At 44.6% G+C, this 20,579-nt stretch overlaps 2 protein-coding genes across 4 annotated transcripts in view; both read left to right on the top strand.

Annotated features, from left to right (window-relative positions):
• Window positions 1–12,536, top strand: part of si:ch211-246m6.5 (von Willebrand factor D and EGF domain-containing protein) — a 48,598-nt gene extending 36,062 nt beyond the window's left edge. For all 3 annotated transcript variants that reach the window (XM_046324887.1, XM_046324886.1, XM_046324885.1), the window contains 11 exons: window positions 1,674–2,678; window positions 3,355–3,450; window positions 3,791–3,886; window positions 4,554–4,649; window positions 7,405–7,500; window positions 7,733–7,828; window positions 8,542–8,637; window positions 9,279–9,374; window positions 10,179–10,274; window positions 11,724–11,821; window positions 12,038–12,536. In XM_046324887.1, coding sequence (XP_046180843.1) covers window positions 1,674–2,678; window positions 3,355–3,450; window positions 3,791–3,886; window positions 4,554–4,649; window positions 7,405–7,500; window positions 7,733–7,828; window positions 8,542–8,637; window positions 9,279–9,374; window positions 10,179–10,274; window positions 11,724–11,821; window positions 12,038–12,058 — 1,892 coding nt within the window. In that variant the 3' untranslated portion in view covers window positions 12,059–12,536. The remainder of the gene's footprint in view (window positions 1–1,673; window positions 2,679–3,354; window positions 3,451–3,790; window positions 3,887–4,553; window positions 4,650–7,404; window positions 7,501–7,732; window positions 7,829–8,541; window positions 8,638–9,278; window positions 9,375–10,178; window positions 10,275–11,723; window positions 11,822–12,037) is intronic.
• A 5,389-nt stretch (window positions 12,537–17,925) lies between these two features.
• On the top strand, window positions 17,926–20,489 carry LOC124010599 (basic helix-loop-helix transcription factor scleraxis-like). The gene is made up of 2 exons (XM_046323250.1): window positions 17,926–18,514; window positions 18,736–20,489. The coding sequence occupies exons 1-2, from the start codon at window positions 18,014–18,016 to the stop codon at window positions 18,766–18,768; spliced, it is 534 nt and encodes a 177-aa protein (XP_046179206.1). The 5' UTR covers window positions 17,926–18,013; the 3' UTR covers window positions 18,769–20,489.
• The last annotated feature ends 90 nt before the right edge of the window (window positions 20,490–20,579 follow it).

The following is a 20,579-nucleotide window of genomic DNA, read 5'->3' on the forward strand; positions in this document are numbered from 1 at the left end:
TATTTGTCCCTTCCTTCTCTGGACTCTGTCCCTGTGTGTCTACTGTCCACGTCAACCGCAGGCACTTCCAGATGATAAATTAATCTCAGTGGAATTTGCTTTTCTCATCCATTCGTCTTTCATGAGGATGTGAAACATTTCAACACATTTATTTAGAGTGAGAGTTCAAGTATTTTCCATCATTAGTCAGTCCTACTAGTCCTCCACTCCTGAGGTGCTGACTTGCTGCACCCTCGACCACTACTGTGATTATTATTATTTGACCATGCTGGTCATTTATGAACATTTGAACATCTTGGCCATGTTCTGTTATAATCTCCACCCAGCACAGCCAGAAGAGGACTGGCCACCCCTGGTTCCTCTCTAGGTTTCTTCCTAGGTTCTGGCCTTTCTAGGGAGTTTTTCCTAGCCACCGTGCTTCTACACCTGCATTGCTTGCTGTTTGGGGTTTTAGGCTGGGTTTCTGTACAGCACTTTGAGATATCAGCTGATGTACGAAAGGCTAAATAAATCAATTTGATTTGATTTACTATTGAGTGGCTAGGACCCATGCCGGGTTGTTTGGAAGAGCACAGACGAGTTTACAGTGTTTCAATATTTTTGGGCAGTGTTTATGTCTTTTGTTTCTTTACCCAGCCAGTGTGATGGCATTTTTCTTAATTGTACTAAATAGATCATTTTAGTGCATCTCATAATTTGTGCAGCCACCTTTCTAAATCACATAAGTGTTTAATACCCAACCCTGTTGGCATGAGTTTCTACACAGTCAGTCCCCTTTCAGTGTGTGTGTGTGTGTGTGTGTGTGTGTGTGTGTGTGTGTGTGTGTGTGTGTGTGTGTGTGTGTGTGTGTGTGTGTGTGTGTGTGTGTGTGTGTGTGTGTGTGTGTGTGTGTGTGTGTGTGTGTGTGTGTGTGTGTGTGTGTGGTTTATAATTCCCTCACTGTGTATCAGATTCCTCTATGAAGTGATTTTGGGCATCTTTTGTGAGGTTTCAATACAGTTGATGTTTCCAGTCAGTCTCAGTTTGGGACAATAAATCAATGAAGCGTTGGGTGGCGTCTCTCAATATGTCATTAAAGCTGGTGTCGGGTAATATTTGTCGGGTAACACTTTAATTTAATTTCAATTCGAATTTGAGTCGTCCAATGGTCTTGATTCTGTTCCAACCATGTTCTGTGTCAACATCAGTGTTTATAGCAGATGTTAATTAGATTAGAACAGATACTTAACACATCTTTGTTTTCTCTTGCACTGTGTCTGATGACGCAATGACATTTTATACTGCTGTTATACATTCATTTGGAGAGTCCAGCGTGTCTACATTCCAGTTCAATCCTAACCCTCAACCACAACCATAACCCTACACCCTTAGAAAAAAGGTGCTATCTCGAATCGAAAATGGGTTCTTCAGCTTTCCCCATAGGAGAAACCATTGAAGGACCCTTTTTGGTTCCAGGTAGAACCCTTTTGGTTCCTTTCTGCAGAGGGCTCTACATGGAACCCAAAGGCGTTCTACCTGGACCCAAAAGGGTTCTGCCTGGAACTAAAAGGGGTTCTCCTATGGGGACAGGCGAAGAACCCTTTAGGAATCCTTTTTTCTAAGACAGTAACCTTATACAGCTGTAGGTATAGAGTTTTTTTGTGTCACATCATTATCTCCCCATCTCCCCTCAGGTAACCCTCACCTGACCCAGCAGCAGCTGACAATAGCCAAGAGCAGCAAACTCTACCACCACAGCAACAGTAAAGTGTCCCAACTCCACCTTCCCACCTTGCCCCCCAGGCACGCAGTCAAACATCTCTCCTCCCTCTCCTCGCCAGTCTCCAGGGGAGCCTATCAGAGCCCCCCGCACCTTCCCTTCTCGCCCGCCCGAGGGCCAATCACTGGGTGGAGAGAGGCGGCCACACCCCTATTTCCTAGACACACCCCTATGTCACCTGAAGGTTCCAACAGCCTCACCATGGGCAGGCATCATGCCATCAGTGCCCTCACTAGGACTCATGCCAAAACAGGTGCCAATGCCAGCGCTACCTCACTCAAGGTGACAACCAGAGAGTCTGTAGCTGTCATGCAGAGTGCCACCTCTTCCAAGGTTACTCCTCCATACTCCACCTACCCCAAGGTTACTCCACCCCAATCCAAGGTTACTCCACCCCAATCCAAGGTTACTCCACCCCAATCCAAGGTAACTCCACCCCATTCCTCAGCCAACGCAGAGTCCGGGCAGACAACCCAAGGGAAGCTCATAAATGTAGTAGTTGTGCCCACCATGACCAAGCCCTGGACCCTCCCTAAAGCCGTGGCCCCACTGACCGCAGCCCTCTCCTCCATTACCTACTCCCTCTCTGAGTCCGAGTTCTCCGCCGACGGAGCACTGACGGGGCCTGGCTCGAACCCCTCTGACCTACCTGACCACCCACAGGGACCCCTGGTCTCCCTCGCCCTCACCACCCCTGCCCGGAAGCACCACTACACTCCCCCCCTCCACAGGGCCACGTCTCCCCACCTCCATCGTGGGACCAGGATCAGTAATACTGTGGCAGTGGAGCGGGAGCGGCCTCTGACCTGCGCTGACATGCCCTGTTTCCCAGGGGTCCCCTGTGAACCCACCAGGGACGGGGGCTTCCACTGTGGAAGGTGTCCCCTGGGATACACCGGAGACAGACAAACATGCAGAGGTATTTTTATTGAATTTATTTATTTAAAAACAAAAGATTTACAGGAACATGAGAACAAGGAACATGAGAGGTGCAAAAAATGAAGAGGCTTGTGAAGTCGGCCTATAAGGTTGATCCCTCTTCTTGAGGAAGAGCTACTGCTGAAGAGCTACTGCTTTGAGAAACCCCATCTATTATCACTGTAATACTGCTTGAGAAAGAGCTACTGCTTTGAGAAATGCTATCTATTATCACTGGCCCATTATAGAGGACCCTTACCCTTGCTATTTAACGGCTGTATTGAATACCACCTGTGCATCAATCCTTTTCAATGACTGAAAGTGATGCCTTTCTCTAGCCTCTCCAAAAGGCATCCTAATGATGGTCGTTTTTCAAGATGACTAGCTGAGTGCTCCCTGTACCAGAGCAGCGTGGGTTGGGTTGAGTTGACAGATGTTTCTGTACAGATGCTGTAAGTGAGGTTGGATTTGGAATAGATGGAAGCAGCTTGTAATTGGCCTGTGTGTGTGTGTGTGTGTGTGTGTGTGTGTGTGTGTGTGTGTGTGTGTGTGTGTGTGTGTGTGTGTGTGTGTGTGTGTGTGTGTGTGTGTGTGTGTGTGTGTGTGTGTGTGTGTGTGTGTGTGTGTGTGTGTGTGTGTGTGTGTGTGTGTGTCGCCTGCCTGCCTGTTATTTATAGCTGTGTGCAGGCATGCGTGTGGCAGGAACATGGAGTGTGCCGCTCCCAACACATGCCGCTGTAAACCAGGCTACACCGGGACCAACTGTCAAACAGGTAAAACACTGTCTTTCGCTCTCTCACTCTCTCTCTCTCTCTCTCTCTTCTCTCTCTATCTTTCTCTCCTTTCTCTCCTTTCGCTCTCTCTCCCTCTTCTCCCCTCTCACTCTTTCTCTCTCTCTCTCTTGCTCTCTCTCTCTCCCTTCTTTCTCCCTCTTCGCCCCTCTCACTCTTTCTCTCTCTCTCTCGCTCTCTCTCCCTCCCTCTTCTCCCCTCTCACTCTCTAGCTCTCTCTTAGCCTCTCAAAATACCACATCATCATTCTGATGTTGTTTTTCATTCCCATGCATTGCCCAACCTTTTGCATCGTTTGATGTCTTTACAATCTTCTCCTCAGCGATCTGTAAACCTGAGTGTAGGAACGGAGGCCAGTGCGTCGCCCCGGGGGCGTGTGAGTGCCTGAAAGGCAACCACGGGGAGACGTGTGAGACAGGTAATTATACCTCTGCCTCCCAAATGGCACATTTGCCCATTGGGATCTGGTCAAAAGTAGTGCGTTATGTAGGGAATAGGGTGCCATATCGGACGCGGCCTATCTGTTCTCGTTAGGGCCAATCAGAACTGTCTCTGTGTGCTGTTTCAGACTACAGACAGGAGCTTGTTGTCGCACAGCGAAAGCAAGCTCATCAGTAAAAAACAGAAAGGCACTGCTGAGAGAAGGCCGGTCCATGTCCGGTACTGTACAGTTGGGTGCGTGCGTGCGTGCGTGCGTGCGAGTGAGTGCAGATCTAAGGAAGCAGTTGTGAGCATTTGATAAGCCCTCCCTCCTTGAGCTGGTCTGACACATTACTGACAGAGGCTTGAAACACTACTGCCACCTACAGCTCAAAGCTGTAGTGAGACACTGGTTCCTAGTCCTAGCTGACTGACGTGGAAATGTGAGGGCAAAGCCTTGCTGCTTATCGCCGTGACTATTTTCCCGTTAACACTTTATTTGAAGGCTACCTACAGAAGAACTTCATAACACATTCATAACCAATGCATAACACATTCATTACCCATGCATAACACATTCATAACCAATGCATAACACATTCATAACCCATGCATAACACATTCATGACCCATGCATAACACATTCATATCATCTCCACCCACAGCTCTGTGCAGTCTGCCCTGTGAGCATGGAGGAACATGCGTGGGACCCAGAACCTGCTCCTGTCCCTACGGCTTTGTGGGCCCCAGATGTGAGACCAGTGAGTTCAGCACACATCATCACAAATCATTCATCATGCAAATTGAATATGCCATCACTCACATATTGTTCAAATGATGTAGGACCCACGCACATGGACTGCTTCTCCACGTACAGAGGGTAGCATGTACAGCCCAATACATCACTAGGGCCAAGTTCCTGCCATCCAGGACCTGAACTCAGCAAAAAAAGAAACGTCCTCTCACTGTCAGCTGCGTTTATTTTCAGCAAACTTAACATGTGTAAATATTTGTATGACCATAACAAGATACAACAACTAAGACATAAACTGAACAAGTTCAGACATGTGACTAACAGAAATTGAATAATATGTCCCTGGATAAAAGGGGGGTCAAAACACTGACATTCCTGTCTTGAAGGAAATCACTCACAGAACGAGCAGTATTGCTGGTGGCATTGTCATGCTGGAGGGTCATGTCAGGATGAGCCTGCAGGAAGGGTACCACATGAGGGAGGAGATTGTCTTCCCTGCAACGCACAGCGTTGAGATTGCCTGCAATAACAACAAGCTCAGTCCGATGATGCTGTGACACACGACCCCAGACCATGACGTACCCTCCACCTCCAAATGAATCCCGCTCCAGAGTACAGGCCCCGGTGTAACGCTCATTCCTTTGACGATAAACACGAATCCGACCGTCACCCCTGGTGAGACAAAACCGGGACTCGTCAGTGAAGGGCACTTTTTGCCAGTCCTGTCTGGTCCAGTGACGGTGGGTTTGTGCTCATAGGCGACGTTGTTGCCGGTGATGTCTGGTGAGGACCTGCCTTACAACAGGCCTACAAGCCCTCAGTCCAGCCTCTATCAGCCTATTGAGGACAGTCTGAGCACTGATGGAGGAATTGTGCATTCCTGGTGTAATTCGTGCAGTTGTTGTTGCCATCCTGTACCTGTCCCGCAGGTGTGATGTTCAGGTGTACTGATCCTGTGCAGGTGTTGTTACACGTGGTCTGCCACTGCGAGGACAATCAGCTGTCCATCCTGTCTCCCTATAGCACTCTATTAGGCTTCTCACAGTACGGACATAGCAATTTATTGCCCTGGTCACATCTGCAGTAATCATGCCTCCTTGCAGCATCCCTAAGGCACGTTCACGCAGATGAGCAGGGACCCTGGGCATCTTTCTTTTGGTGTTTTTCACAGTCAGTAGAAAGGCCTCTTTAGTGTCCTACGTTTTCATAATTGTGACCTTAATTGCCTACCGTCTGTAAGCTGTTGTCAATGGTGGGTGTAGCTGGTGCATGGAAGTCAGGCGCAGGAGAGCAGAGATGAAAGGACAAAGCACTTTACTTAGGCAATCATAAAACAGAACGCAACCGCGCAACACAACACAAAATGCCGAAAGAACAAGTGAGGCACAAAGCACGGGTAAAATAAAACAAAACCCGGCGCAAACCAGCCGGAAGTGTGCCAACCTTGACAATAAACAACACCCCACACAGACATGGAGGGAACAGAGGGTTAAATACACATGTTAATTAGTAGGAGATGTAGACTAGGTGTGCAGAAAGACGAGACAAAACAAATGGAAAATTAAAGGTGGATCGGCGATGGCTATAAGACCGGCGACGTCGACCACCGAACGCCGCCCGAACAAGGAGAGGAACCGACTTCGGCGGAAGTCGTGACAGCTGTTGTCTTAACAACCGTTCCACAGGTGCATGTTCATTAATAGTTTATGGTTCATTAAACAAGCATCGGAAACAGTGTTTAAACCCTTTACAATGAAGATCGGTTTAGTTATTTGGATTTTTACAAATTATCTTTGAAAGACAGGGTCCTGAAAAAGGGGCGTTTCTTTTTTTGCTGAGTTTTTACATACTAGTCGGTGTCAGAGGAAGGCCCAAAAAATGGTCCAAGACCCCAGTCACCCAAGTCATAGACTGTTCTCTCTGCTACCTCACGACAAGCGGTACCAGCGGTACCAGAGCGCCAAGTCGAGGTCCAAAAGGCTCCTTAACAGTTTTTACCTTAATCAGATTTTACCATTAATCAAATGGCCACCCGGACTATTTACATTGACAGCCCCCCTTTGTTTTTACACTGCTGCTACTCGCTATTTATTATCTATGCATAGTCACTTTACCTCTACCTACATGTACAAATTACCTCAACTAACCTGTACCCCCACACATTGACTCGGTACTGGTACCCCCTGTACATAGCCTCATTATTGTTATTTTATTGTGTTCATTTTATTTAAAAAAAAATGTTTTTTACTTTGTTGGTTAAAGGGCTTGTAAGTTATCATTTCACAGTAAGGTCTACACCTGTTGTGTTCGGCGCATGTGACAAAAAACATTTGATATGATTTGATACCTTTAACTAGGCTTTTATTTATCTTTGTCAGGTTACTCACGTTGAAATTGGATTGGATTTGAATGGCAAACCAATGGAGTTCATACCAATGCTGTGTCTCCTCATCGCAGAATTAAATAGAACTGTATTGCTAGAGATAGAAAGGTTTATGACATAAGCCACATTAGTAATATTGTGACTTTGGAATTATATGGTTTTATCTGCCAAAATATGATTCTGAGATAATTTGCGTTTCCGAACCCTCATTGGTTTGAATGTTTTTATATTTTTCATCTTGTATTCTTTTTAACTTAACATCAATTGGGGTATACTATATACTATAGGTAGAGAACTTTACAGAACAATGCTATGTCAATAACTCAGTTTATATTGTATCTCTGTGTTGCTCACTCTCTCCCATCTATCTGTTCCGTAGTGGTGTGTAACCGCCACTGTCACAACGGAGGAGAGTGTGTGTCTCCTGATGAGTGTTCCTGTCTGCCTGGCTGGACCGGACCCTCCTGTGAGACAGGTACAGCTCTGGTCCTGAACAGGGTTTTTGATTAGTTGATTAGGATCCCCAGTACGCTGTTGCTCGTGCAGCAGCTACTCTTCCTGGTGTCTTCTGTCCTTCCTGTCCTTCCGCTTGCTCTGTTTGCTGTAACGCGCTGTGTGACAGCTGCAGACGTACGAAGGGCTTTATTGATTGGTCAGTTGATGTGTTGGTTGATTTGATTGATTGGTTGACGTGTCTGTCTGTCTAGCTGTGTGCTTCCCTATGTGTCGGAACGGAGGGACTTGTCTTCGTCCGAACACATGTGGCTGTCCCCGGGGCTTCTACGGCGCCCAGTGTCAAAACGGTAAAACACATTCTTCATTTAATTGTTGCACTTAGGAGGCACTTTTATCCAAAGTGCTTTACAGTAAAGTGGCTGCATACAGTTTTAGTGTGTGGTCCCTGCGGGAATTGAATCCACAACCTTGGTATTGCTAGCCATCACACTCTTACCAGCTGAGCCGCACACACACACATACAATTCAGTCCGCCCATGTCCTTGTCCACATACTATCCTGACAACACACAGAGTCATGGGCCCGCTGTGGGAGTTTTAACTTGTGTATTTACTTGGTGAATGAAAGGAAAACTAATCCAATAGATTGACAGGGGTTTAGGTTTGAATTGAGGGAGCCCATCAAGGGCTCTGGCAGAGTTCCACTGTGTCCAATTATCAAGGGATTTCTCTAAGTAACTGTTTACTGGGGACTGTTTTTGTCCCTCATATATCGTGAAGCCTCGGGTTTGGACGGACTACTGTGTCGATCAATGGAGTGATGTCTCCGCCTTTTTGAAATGGTGCATCTCTTTCTCTCTCTCTCTCTCTCTCTCTCTCTCTCTCTCTCTCTCTCTCTCTCTCTCTCTCTCTCTCTCTCTGTCTCTCTGTCTCTCTGTCTCTCTGTCTCTCTGTCTCTCTGTCTCTCTGTCTCTCTGTCTCTCTCTCTCGCTCTCTCTCACCCCCATTTCTCCCCACCTCTCCATCTCTCCCCTCTCTCTCAATCCCTTGCTGTTTCCCAGCTGTCTGCAGCCCTGCCTGTAAGAACGGGGGCGTATGCATGAGAAACAGCGTCTGCTCCTGCGCCGAGGGATACACCGGATGGCGCTGTGAAAAAAGTGAGTGAAGCCACGCCACCTCCTCATCCATGGCCCGCCCCTTCCACCTGCTCCTCTTCCGCCTTCTCTTCCTCCGCCTCCTCTCTTCCTCCTCTACCCCTTCACCCCTCCTCCTCCTCATTATCATCATCATCATCTATTACCCACCTCCATATGTGTGTCAGCCTGACAAAGTGCCCTCAAGAGCCTTGTTAATGTACAGCATATTGGCGGGTAAATTGAGCCATATGGATGAGGGAAGCATTTGACGGATGCACCCAGTAAGAGGCTCCGCCCGAGGGAGCAGGAACCAACATTTCAGAGCCTCATGTGGAGACTGGGAGTAGTCAGATTGACGCTAATGGAGTGCTATTGACTAAGAATAGTTCTGCATGCAGGGGGGTTTGACGTCAAGGTTTTAATTTAGCTATACATTACCAACTTGCTACGAATGGGTTATTAGTGCCGTGACAGCTTCAGCAATGTGCTCATTGTCGAACTGTCTGTCCTCTCCACGGCATTGATTGCGCCTATCAGGTACAGTAAATGCATGGGTCAGTTGAAAATCTCTCTGCCATGAAAGATACTGTGGATAATTATTCTGGTGAATATGTATGAGCTGAGGTGGTAAGTTTGAGTCTCTCCCTCCATCCCCGGTGCAGGTGTGTGTGAGCCCATGTGTATGAACGGCGGGCGGTGCGTGGGTCCAGATGTGTGTGACTGTCCATCTGGATGGAGAGGAACGCGGTGCGATAAACGTAAGTGGGCTCACGTAGGAGTTCAACAGTTGCACCGCCACCTGTATACAGATGCTTCCATTGCTAGCTGTGGAGGCATGTGCATACGGAAACAATTCATCATGGTGCTTGGGATGTGTGGCGGTTCACCGATGGCAGGCTTGTGTCATGCCCTCACAAACAAGCATTTCATGGCAGCAGGTAGTCGCGTAGAATGTAAACAGATTGTAAGCCGCATTATTACAAGCGTATTAGCCTATTAATAACACAATATGAACACAATTACAACATACCAAAAGATGTTCAGGTAACACTCTGTTTATTTAAATGGTACCTACGCAATACATTTAGAACATTCATGAGCCATACATAACTCGTTCATAAGCCATACATAACTCGTTCATAAGCCATACATAACTCATTCATAAGCCATACATAACTCATTCATAAGCCATACATAACTCATTCATAAGCCATACATAACTCGTTCATAAGCCATACATAACTCGTTCATAAGCCATACATACCTCGTTCATAAGCCATACATACCTCGTTCATAAGCCATACATAACTCGTTCATAAGCCATACATAACTCGTTCATAAGCCATACATAACTCATTCATAAGCCATACATACCTCATTCATAAGCCATACATACCTCGTTCATAAGCCATACATAACTCATTCATAAGCCATACATAACTCATTCATAAGCCATACATAACTCATTCATAAGCCATACATAACTCATTCATAAGTCATACATAACTCATTCATAAGCAGTGGTTTGTGAGTTGACTGGTGTTGTGTTTGTCTCTCCCCAGCCACTTGTCTACAGAAGTGTCTGAATGGAGGAGAGTGTGTTGGCCATAACACTTGCCACTGTCCTCCAGGCTGGCAGGGCATGCTATGCCAAGCCCGTAAGTACGCCTACATACACGAGCCTGCTTGTACACACACGCACACACACACACACACACACACACACACACACACACACACACACACACACACACACACACACACACACACACACACACACACACACACACACACACACACACACACACACACACACACGCTTACCAATGAGAAACTGATTTAGACTGATTTAAACTGATAAAAATCTTTATTGACGTTTATTTTATTAATGTATTTATTTTCTAAGGGGGAAGATCAGCTTTAATAATGCAGATAGATTGTGGCTTTCATAAATGTAATTGTCTGCATCATTTCCAATCCCCATATATTTTTTGGGGAAATATATATATGAATGTATGTATATATTTTTTTCAAAAATATTATCCTTTATTATTTCCCACAAACCCTACCACCCCTCCCCTAATTGGAGTAAACTAATAAACAATAACACTTAGGCTTCTACTTCCAGCTTTTACATACTATATACATTTTATGGACACAGTATATTTTGCAATAGTTCTCTTTCATTGACGTTTATTGCCAGTTTCATATGTTTCTAAAACGTCCCTCGTCAGCCCACTCTCACCACCACCATGCTGAAGAAGCTCTCCTCGTTAACAACTTTTATCACCTGGTCCACGTTAACCACGTTACAAATCAGCTGTGTGTTTGTTACACACACACAAACACTAACAGCTACATCTCATCAGAGTGTCACTAATAGTTCCTGCATAAAGCTCGTTCAGCATCCCAGCATTAACCAGCCAATACGCGACTTTGAAGAATGACTCGGGAGTCATGAGAAAAGTACTTAACTCCCTTTAAAGTGAAGTCGCCCTCCGTAAAGATGATTCATCATTTCTGTTTACTCTGCCTCCGCCCTATTTATTTATTTCTATCAAACCACTAATAGCTGTAAGTAACTCTCCCAAATATACAGCGCAGTAAAATCTATAAACTCAGAACAAGAAGCAGAGAGAATTCAGTCCACACAGGGGTATCCAAGTGCATAATAAAATCATTTCTGTCATAAATTCAAAGGCAGACTCCGTCACAGTGTACACATTTAGCTATGCATGGCAATGATTCAGAGGTTTGATGGGATGATTATGGTAACTGTGTTGCCATGGCTCCATTTTGGACCCCTCTCTGGGACTTACCCAGAATCCTCAGGGTGGTAATATGAGCAGAGAGAGATTAGTGTCAGCTCTGTCGTTATGACAGTGTCGTTATTAGGATGCGAGGCTGATTTAGGACTTGTCCCTCACCTGCTGCCTCTCTCTCTCTCTCTCTCTCTCTCTCTCTCTCTCTCTCTCTCTCTCTCTCTCTCTCTCTCTCTCTCTCTCTCTCTCTCTCTCTCTCTCTCTCTCTCTCTCTCTCTCTCTCTCTCTCTCTCACACACACGTTCTCTCTTCTCTGCATTGTGATTTTCTCTATCCTTTCTACAGCATTCTGTGAACAGAAGTGTCTTTATGGGAGCCGGTGTATCCGCCCTAATGTATGTGCCTGCAGGAAAGGGTATTCAGGGGTCCTGTGTTCCCATAAGGTAAGTAGATACATCCCCCAGCACTTACTGTGACTGGAATCAAGAGAGGAATTGGGAATATAATTTGAAAGCTGAGCACTAGGCTTACACCTGACAGTCAGTAATCTCTTATTGGTGGGGGGGCTTTTCCAGCTTTTTGCATTTGCTGGTCCATTTCAAGACTGTGTGGATGCACGGTGGAATAAGTGTGGCCAAAATATGTGTGGTGTTTTTCAGCTCCCAATTCCACGAGGCTAATGGAGGACTGGGAGCTATGTACTGAAGAAGCTGGGCTGAAACAAGACAATGAAACTCCTAATGGAACCACCACACTGACTATTAGGATGCTCAATGCCCACGGCTTTTGTTTCTTCAAAAACAAAATTGTAATATACGGCACAATTCCAAACATTAGGATCTGTACATGACCAATGTATGTATAATATTTGTATAATTTTTTTTCTTAGAACCAGTAATACTGTATTTTATCTATTAAAGTCTGGCTTTTTTTTTAAAGATTAAAACAAAGCACAACACAGTCCTTTTTACTGTGGAACAAACTCATCAAGTTGGCAGTTTACGATCAAACTAAAAACTCACTTGGAATTGTTATTTATTTGGTTATCTGATGTTTTATAATTTCATACTGTTGTAAATATCATCAAATAGGGTTTTTCAATACTCACAAATAAAACCCAGGCAATGTATGATATTAAAGTCCATTTGTTATGTACAATACATAGTCTCGATCCTCATTCTGCATGCAATGATTTCTTCAAATGTGAGAAGAAATGTGGATTGTGTAATGTTTCTATTATTTAAACAGAGAGTCACCATTGAGATCAGAGTCTCTTTTGCAAAGGAGCCCTGCATATACAATTCATAGACCAAATCAAATGAAAATCAGAAAACAAACTCAGCACAACAAACAATCAGGAAAACAGCCACATTACTTAGTAAATAGTTCCCCAATCAATATTTACATTTTCCCAAGCGGCATCAGAGTGTCCAATTGCAGTCTATTTTGCAGTTGGTTCCAGTAATGAGGTGCATTAAAACTAAAAACCTAATTAAAGCTAAAAACCTAATTAAAGCTAAAAACCTAATTCGGTGGAGCCCCGAGGAATCTCAAGGGTTAACTAACCATGTGACCGGGTTATGTATCTCATGTTTACAAATAAATAAATATATATACATATACATTAACAACAAAGTTAGGTAAGTTGGAAGCTTGTGTAGTAGGGATTTGAACAAATAGGGAGTAATAAATTGATCTACGGGACTTTAAATGAGGACTAGCCAACCTTTTGATACAGGATACAGTGGTGAGTATTAAACCTGTCACCATTGATAAAAACAAACGGCGCTGTGGTAGACGACATCCAAAGGTCTAAGAGTAGTGGCTTCTGCAATCTGATAAATGGTGTCATCATAATCAAGAACTGGCAAGAAGGTTGACTGTACAACCTGCTTCCTGCTATTTAGGGAGAGGCGAGATCTATTTTATAAAAAAGGAGCCCACTTTAAATCTTAGCTTTTTCACAAGCTCGTCCGTCTGTTTTTTTCATAAGCAATAACACTTGGTCAATCCAAATGTCCAGGAATTTGTAGGCGGGAACCCGATCAACGAGAGAACCGTCCAATTAATAAATATGTAGTCCATCTGAAACATGTGTCTTATGTTTGACCTCTGATATTAACCCTGATGTGACCTATGCATCCCCCCTCCCCTCAACCCCCTGTGAGAACTAGAGAATAACATATATTTAGTCTTGCCAGCAATAAGTACAAATTTTAAGACAACCAGTTTCTGTAAGGTAACAAGGTCAGATTGCAGCTCTAAGGGAACAAGGTCAGATTGCAGCTCTAACATAGAAAAGGTGTGATGGGTCCGCACTTTGCAGCCTTGTACTTACACACTGAAGCAGGCTGCAAAGCCATAATGTCTGTGTAGAATATCCCTGATTCAGTGAAAATAATTAAAGGAATTAAGTAAGCTTTATGCAACATCTTTTTGAGTGCGTACCATCATATCTTTTGCTTGTCTGAATTCACAGGTTTTACTCACCAGCCAAGCTTCTGGGAGAGCGTGATGGTCCCATTTTGCTTTGTGCAGCTCTATCAAAGCCTGGTCAACAGTTGGGGCAATGACGTATAAACTCAGCAAAAAAAGAAACGTCCCTTTTTCAGGACTCTGTCTTGCCTTGCTGGAAGAGTGAGATAACATCTCACAGCAAGAACGGGCAAATCTGGTGCAGTCCATGAGGAGGAGATGCACTGCAGTACTTAATGCAGCTGGTGGCCACACCAGATACTGACTGTTACTTTGGAGGACCTTTGAAGACGTTTCATTTTTTGTTTATAACAGTGTTGTTTACATACAGATTAATATTACAAGTTTTAACAGATATACCATTATTATTTATGTAAATAGTAAAGAGTACAGGTCCCAGTACTGACCCCTGTGGTACACCTTTTGTAATATCCATGAACAATTTATGATCAAATATGTGCATACCAAACCATTTATAAATGAGCCCCCTGGTAATTATGCAGTGAAGGAGTTAGGGGGATAGGGGTTAGAGGGATGCCTACCTAGCCCAGGGGCCACAGATGTTCACTGTGTGAGTCACTGGAGGTGGAGGATGAGGAGGAAATGGGGATTAACAGATAAAACCATCACCAAACTGCATCACCTCTGAGCCAATTTTGACAGGCTATTCTGCTCTAGCAGCCTTTTGTCTTCGGTTTTCAAATCTCATTAAAATCAGTCTTAGTTGCCCTGTTTGAGCTCAGTAGGATTAGTCTTTTTGCAAGTCAGTTGATGTTTGTGTAGCTTTGTTCTAATCCCCCGTACTCTACATACTGGCAGCTAATTCTCGTTCAACCCAAGCAAGCAGCCTCTGCTTTTGAAATAGTGTTCCGAATAATTCTGTGGCAACCCCTCACTAACTCCTGGATGGTAAATATCACGGGAAGGCCTGCGATCCACCCTCAGTGATTGTCTCTCACGGTCAAAACTTTGACGAGCGAAACAAACTTTGTTAGGGAAATTACTGTTGTGTTCTCTGCTTGTTCATCCCTCACAGGATGCTGAAAGACATTAGTTTATGGTAATGTGTTTATTTTTGGAATAAACGCAATCGCTCACGTTAAATAAAAACGCTGTTCATTTTGTCACGGCAATGACAATGTATCTTCCTTTCCGGCAAATTCAGTTACAACCGCCATTTACCTTTTCTGTGTCTGTCTGAATGTCTGTCAGATCCTCAGAAGCAGCACCATTGAAAGCATATTGACTGGCTGCAGGCGCTACAGAGGGTGGTGAGTACGGGCCAGTACAACACTGGGGCTGAGCTCCCTGCCATCCATACCAGGTGCTGTCAGAGGAAGGCCCAAAAAAATAGTCAAAGACTCCAGCCACCCAAGCCATAGACTGTTCTCTCTGCAACCGCACGGCAAGCAACACTAGTGCAACAAGTTTGGAACCTACAGGACCGTGAACAGCTTCTACCCCCAAGCCATAAGACTGCTAAACAAGACTGCTAAATAGCTAATCAAATCGGTGCCTGGACTTTCTGCATTGACCCTATGTACACATACTGGACTCTACCCACACACTCACACATATTTACACTGAAACCCCAACACACACATACACACACACACTACATATGCCCAAACACACATAACATGCATACTGACGCCACACTCACTCACACACACACAGACACACTTTCACACTCAACACATATGCTGCTGCTACTGTCTGTTATCTATCCTGTTGCCTTGTCACTTTACCCCTACCTATATATACATAGCTACCTCAATGACCTCTTACCCCTGCACATCGACTCTGTGCTGGCACTGCCTGTAAATAGCCATGTTATTTTTACTCGTTATTGTTATTCGTTATTCACTGTGTATATATTCCTTGTGCCACAATTTCTATTTTTTTTATGTTTAACTCTGCATTGTTGGAAAATGACACGTAAATTAGCATTTCACTGTTAGTCTACACATGTTGTTTACGATGCATGTGACAAATACAAATGCATTTTATTTTATTCTCTCTCTCTCTCTCTCTCTCTCTCTCTCTGTATGTCTCTCTCTCTATTTTCACCCTGTCCTTCGTTAGTCCTCAGGCTCATTGTCTGATCTTTCTAAACCCTCCCTAGTTACCAATCAAATGTGCCTGTACACATCTATGGGTGGTAATCAAAGTGATTTGGGAAGTGCAAAGTTTCCCAATGTTGCATAATGGTCCAGAAGCGAAGGGGAGAAGCAGCTGCTAATGTTACCCTACTAAATGAAAGAAGAAGCTGAGCTACACCTAACTACACCACTCTCTTAGCACAGACAGACAAGCATGTAGACCTGCACCTTGTTCCTTGAATCTCTCAGCCCCCTCCTCTCCTCTCCTTCTCTTTCTCCTTGTTCCTCCTCTCTCGCTCTCCTCTCTCTCCCACCAATCGTTCCCTCTCCTCTCGCTCTTCTCCCTCTGTCAGCAGTGTTAGTGACAGAGCTGCTACGTCAAACATGTCACGCACTTGTCACTAGTAAGTCTCCAATGTGCTGTCACACAGCCCACACACGGCTGACACAGCTCCGTTCCTGTGGATGTATGCCCAGGCCCACCTACACAAAGAAAGGCTGTCAAAAGTACTTCTGTCCAAATGGCTCGTAGTAATTCCACACCAGTGCTATATTGCCATCTAGTGATGACATGCAGTCTATTGCTATATAACCCGTAGTGTAGACCTGAAATACCAAAACAACAACTTGACAACGGACATACAAATCAACTCCCCTAATGTTTAATATCTTCATTTCCACAATATATGGTTGCGTTGATTAGCTCAGTTGGCCCTTGGAAATCATTCCAACCTATTGATATGCAATTGCTGTGGTTATATATTCTCTTTTCACACAACTTACATTGCTCTCAGGAACACTAAAACTATTGTTGGTATCATGATGAAAATCTTGGTATGATGATCTGAAATTTGACAGAAGTAACACTATATAAGTGACTTGTACATTCACAGATATTTATATCAAGGCTAAAGATGGCACAAGTTAATGGGGAGACTGCCATGGGGTGGAGGAACAGCTGGAGTGTGACTGATACACCTGGACCACTCACTCACGGTCCTGGTCGGAGAGCACTGAAGCTGGTGTCATGACTCTAAGACCAAGGAGTGATTCCTTCACTGGGGTTTGAACAGAGTTTGAATTTGAGTTCTGAGAATTGTTGACACGCTGTAACGAAGTACCACTTCCCCCGAAACACTTCACCAAATAATAGTGACAGGATTTCTAGGAACACACATCCTAATGTGACACGATGCAACGTGTTCTAAACATCAGCCATTTGCCTGACACAGTGGCCTCGCGTAAACCGGAGGAATGGTTTCACTGTGTCAAGATTAGCCTTATCATCTTTTCGTGACCTTTGCACAGCCTGCAATAGACGTTTGTGCGATTGGGTGTATGTTGTTGAGGCTTCAGGTAAGTTAGACCGGCATTTGAATCAGCGGGAGAAGATGAAAGACTTCCAGGAAGCAGGAGATAAGACAATGAAGGTTCGTGATGGAGGGAGTAGAGAGTCACATCACGACTGTGTTTACATGGGCTGAGAGTGGGAGAAGGTTAATGTCGTGCATCTGCAGTCACACTGTCACACCCCGACCCCTCAATGCTTGCAGAGCTGAAGGGGCTGGATAAGTATAAGCAGTGTGATGGTCAAGCTTCCACCATATTGCTTCCACCTCCCAAAGATCTGCAAACATGGAGGGGTTAGGGGTCAAGGGACAGGGGTTAGGAGCAAAGTGGGAGTGTGCTGGCTCTCTGTGGGGGGTTTTATATATATATATATATAAACCTCAAGCACCCAAAGAACCACGACCAGTGGATTCTCCTCTCCAGCCTCCACCTGTCTTTCCGTTTCCAGAGGCCACATGCATGGTGACCGGGCCCAGAAAGGATCCGTTATTCAAGAAATGGCATGATGCTCTGCCAAGGGGATGGCGTGAGCCCAGTTAGCGCAGGATCCCCGCACCCCCAGTCACCGGATCACACGGCCGGCAGCTGGTCCCAGGTGCTATTTTCACTCTGCATTTATAAAGCAGTCGCCATGAAACAGACACAGGAGCAGAGCCAGTCCCAGATCCCAACTCATTCCCCCGCCTTAGACACCCAGCCAGGTCCACCATGAAGTCCACAGGGAGCGAACAGGGTGCCGCACCGGACGGTTTCCTCTCCGACTTGGACGAACTGGATAGCGGAAGCGAGGAGAGCTCCGACAACAAGTCGACAGGCAGCGGCTGTAGCCCCCAGGGAGGGGGCCGGGAGGGGGCCAGGCAGAGGGAGAGGGGGTGCAGCAGGCGTCTGCAGGGCGTCAGCAAACAGAGGCAAGCAGCCAACGCGCGGGAGCGGGACCGGACCCACAGCGTGAACACGGCCTTCACCGCGCTGCGCACCCTCATTCCCACAGAACCAGCCGACAGGAAACTGTCCAAGATCGAGACGCTGCGCCTGGCGTCCAGCTACATCTCCCACCTTGCCAACGTGCTGCTGCTGGGGGACGAGTGTTTGGACGGACTGCCCTGTCTCGGGTACCACAGCATCCTGCAGAGCAGCACCAACATCAACAGCAGCAGCCCCCCACTCAGGCCCATATGCACTTTCTGTCTCAGTAACCAGAGGAAAATGGTGAGTCCTCAAAATAAATCAGTATATATTGGTTGACAGGCTGTGGGCTATCATAGAAGGCTGCATGTAATCTCATAAAATAAAATGGATGGGATTTGGCTACATTTAGATAATGGGTCAGTACTTTAAGATTGGAGCAATTCCATAACAGCCATCCCAATCAATAGTATTCCAATGGTTTTATTTCAATGTAAACTACTACAATTTCTCTACTCTCACAGCTCAGAGATGGAGGAAAGCACACAGCCATCTGACATGGTCACGCACTACTGTCAAAACAAGGATGCAACAAGGATGCATACCAAGTCACACGGATGTTTACATGTACCTAAGAGTGGGAAAAAAACTATTTAACTTTGTACATATTTTTGCAAAATCTTAGGACAAAAACCCCCCACTGAAATGCACTTTCCGTTCACTACATGTGCGTCTTTTCCACCGTGTTTTGGTCAAATTGGAAATCGAGCGCAATGTGTAAGGCTCCACCTGACAGTGGGCTATTTCGGTATCAGAAATAGTAAGCCCTAGTGTCGCGCTCCTAAAAAACAGTCTCGTCTCCCCCATGCAGCCAGTCACATGGTTGTAACCCAAGCCTAGGCAGTGCAGCGGTTCGTCGGTGGAGTAGCGGACTGGTTAGCTCTCCTGGCTGATTCATCTTTTGCCAACTGAAGAGAGGGTGACGTGCTTGACAATTATGAATTCTAACTGCCATTCAAACTCAATTCAATAGTTCCAAATAGACTTTGGTAGCAGTAATATTTAAATTCATCTTAACCAGGATAGTACACTTAATTTAAATGGGGGAGGCAAAACAATATACAAAATGTGCTTGAATCCAAATATGAGGTGTTATATGTAGGCCCCACCTGCTAGCAGAGCAGAAGCAACCAGACTTGGTGTTTAGAAACTTTACCACAACATCAAGTCATATTCTATGTCAAATGTAACATGGTGTAGATCAAAAGAAAACGTAACATACACATTAAACACTCATTTTGGGAGCTCAATGCTATACATTGAGAAATGTTTACTTGCATACGCCTTTTCACAATCCACAAACACAATAGTTCTGCATATGTTTGTGCAGTATTGGTTGCACCTTTGAAGGCCCAATGCAACTGTTTTTATATAATCAAATAATTTATAGTTAACAAAATACCTTTCTGTAATATATTCCACACAAAAAAAACATTTAAGAAGCTTTTTAGCACAACTTTTTCAAGCAATTTTTGCTAGGACTGTCTGGGAGTGGTCTGAGTGGGAAGGGTAAACTGACAACTAGCCATTATTGGAAGAGGGGTTTGGAACTCTTATTGGTCATGGTCTATTAACCAATTAATCACATGGTGATGTCACCATGGAAAGCCAAAACTCACACCCATGGAAACCTGCTGATCAGAAGGGCCTGTGTAGATTGTATTTTCAACCAGCAACTATCAGGAAATAACACGAATCAAATGTTTTCACACTTTTACAGTGTTGGTTTCAGCCATTTCACAATATAATTTAAAAGGCAGGAACAGAATTGACTGCACCGATTTGGGTATATAATAAATTACTTCAAAATCATGCAAAATAAAAATACAATCATATTTGGATGAATTATCCAAAACAAATAACGATGTTGCACACTGACTGCAATACACTTTTACCTCAATGTATTAAATTAATAGAATTATAGGCCTACCTCCAAGTCTATTGTAATGTGTAACATTGTTGTAAACATACTTGAATTTCTCCTAACTTATGTAAGACAATTGTCCTCTTCACATAGCAACCAATGAGAAGCTGTTTGAAGGAGAAAAATGCATTTTTGTACAAGAAGTAAAAAAAAATATTTGACTTGTAAACACAATCATTAAACTACTTTCAAAATAAATATTATTTGACTGATGAGTTGAATGTGTATGTAAAATACCTTCTTAGGCCAAGTTTACAGAGTCCAATTCTGAACTTTCCCCACTAACTTGACCAATCAGATCTTTAGTCAATAATTGGGCAAAAGATCAGAATTGTGCTGCCTGTGTAAACACAGCCGTAGAAAATCAGTCACGACCATTTACTG

Source organism: Oncorhynchus gorbuscha, linkage group LG23 (genome assembly GCF_021184085.1).
Source record: "Oncorhynchus gorbuscha isolate QuinsamMale2020 ecotype Even-year linkage group LG23, OgorEven_v1.0, whole genome shotgun sequence".
Taxonomy (NCBI): domain Eukaryota; kingdom Metazoa; phylum Chordata; class Actinopteri; order Salmoniformes; family Salmonidae; genus Oncorhynchus; species Oncorhynchus gorbuscha.

Coding starts and splice junctions, on each gene's coding strand:
- LOC124010599 (XM_046323250.1), top strand. CDS start 18,014: ATGAAGTCCACAGGGAGCGAACAGGGTGCCGCACCGGACGGTTTCCTC. Junction 18,515..18,735: donor TCAGTAACCAGAGGAAAATG/GTGAGTCCTCAA, acceptor CTACTCTCACAG/CTCAGAGATGGAGGAAAGCA.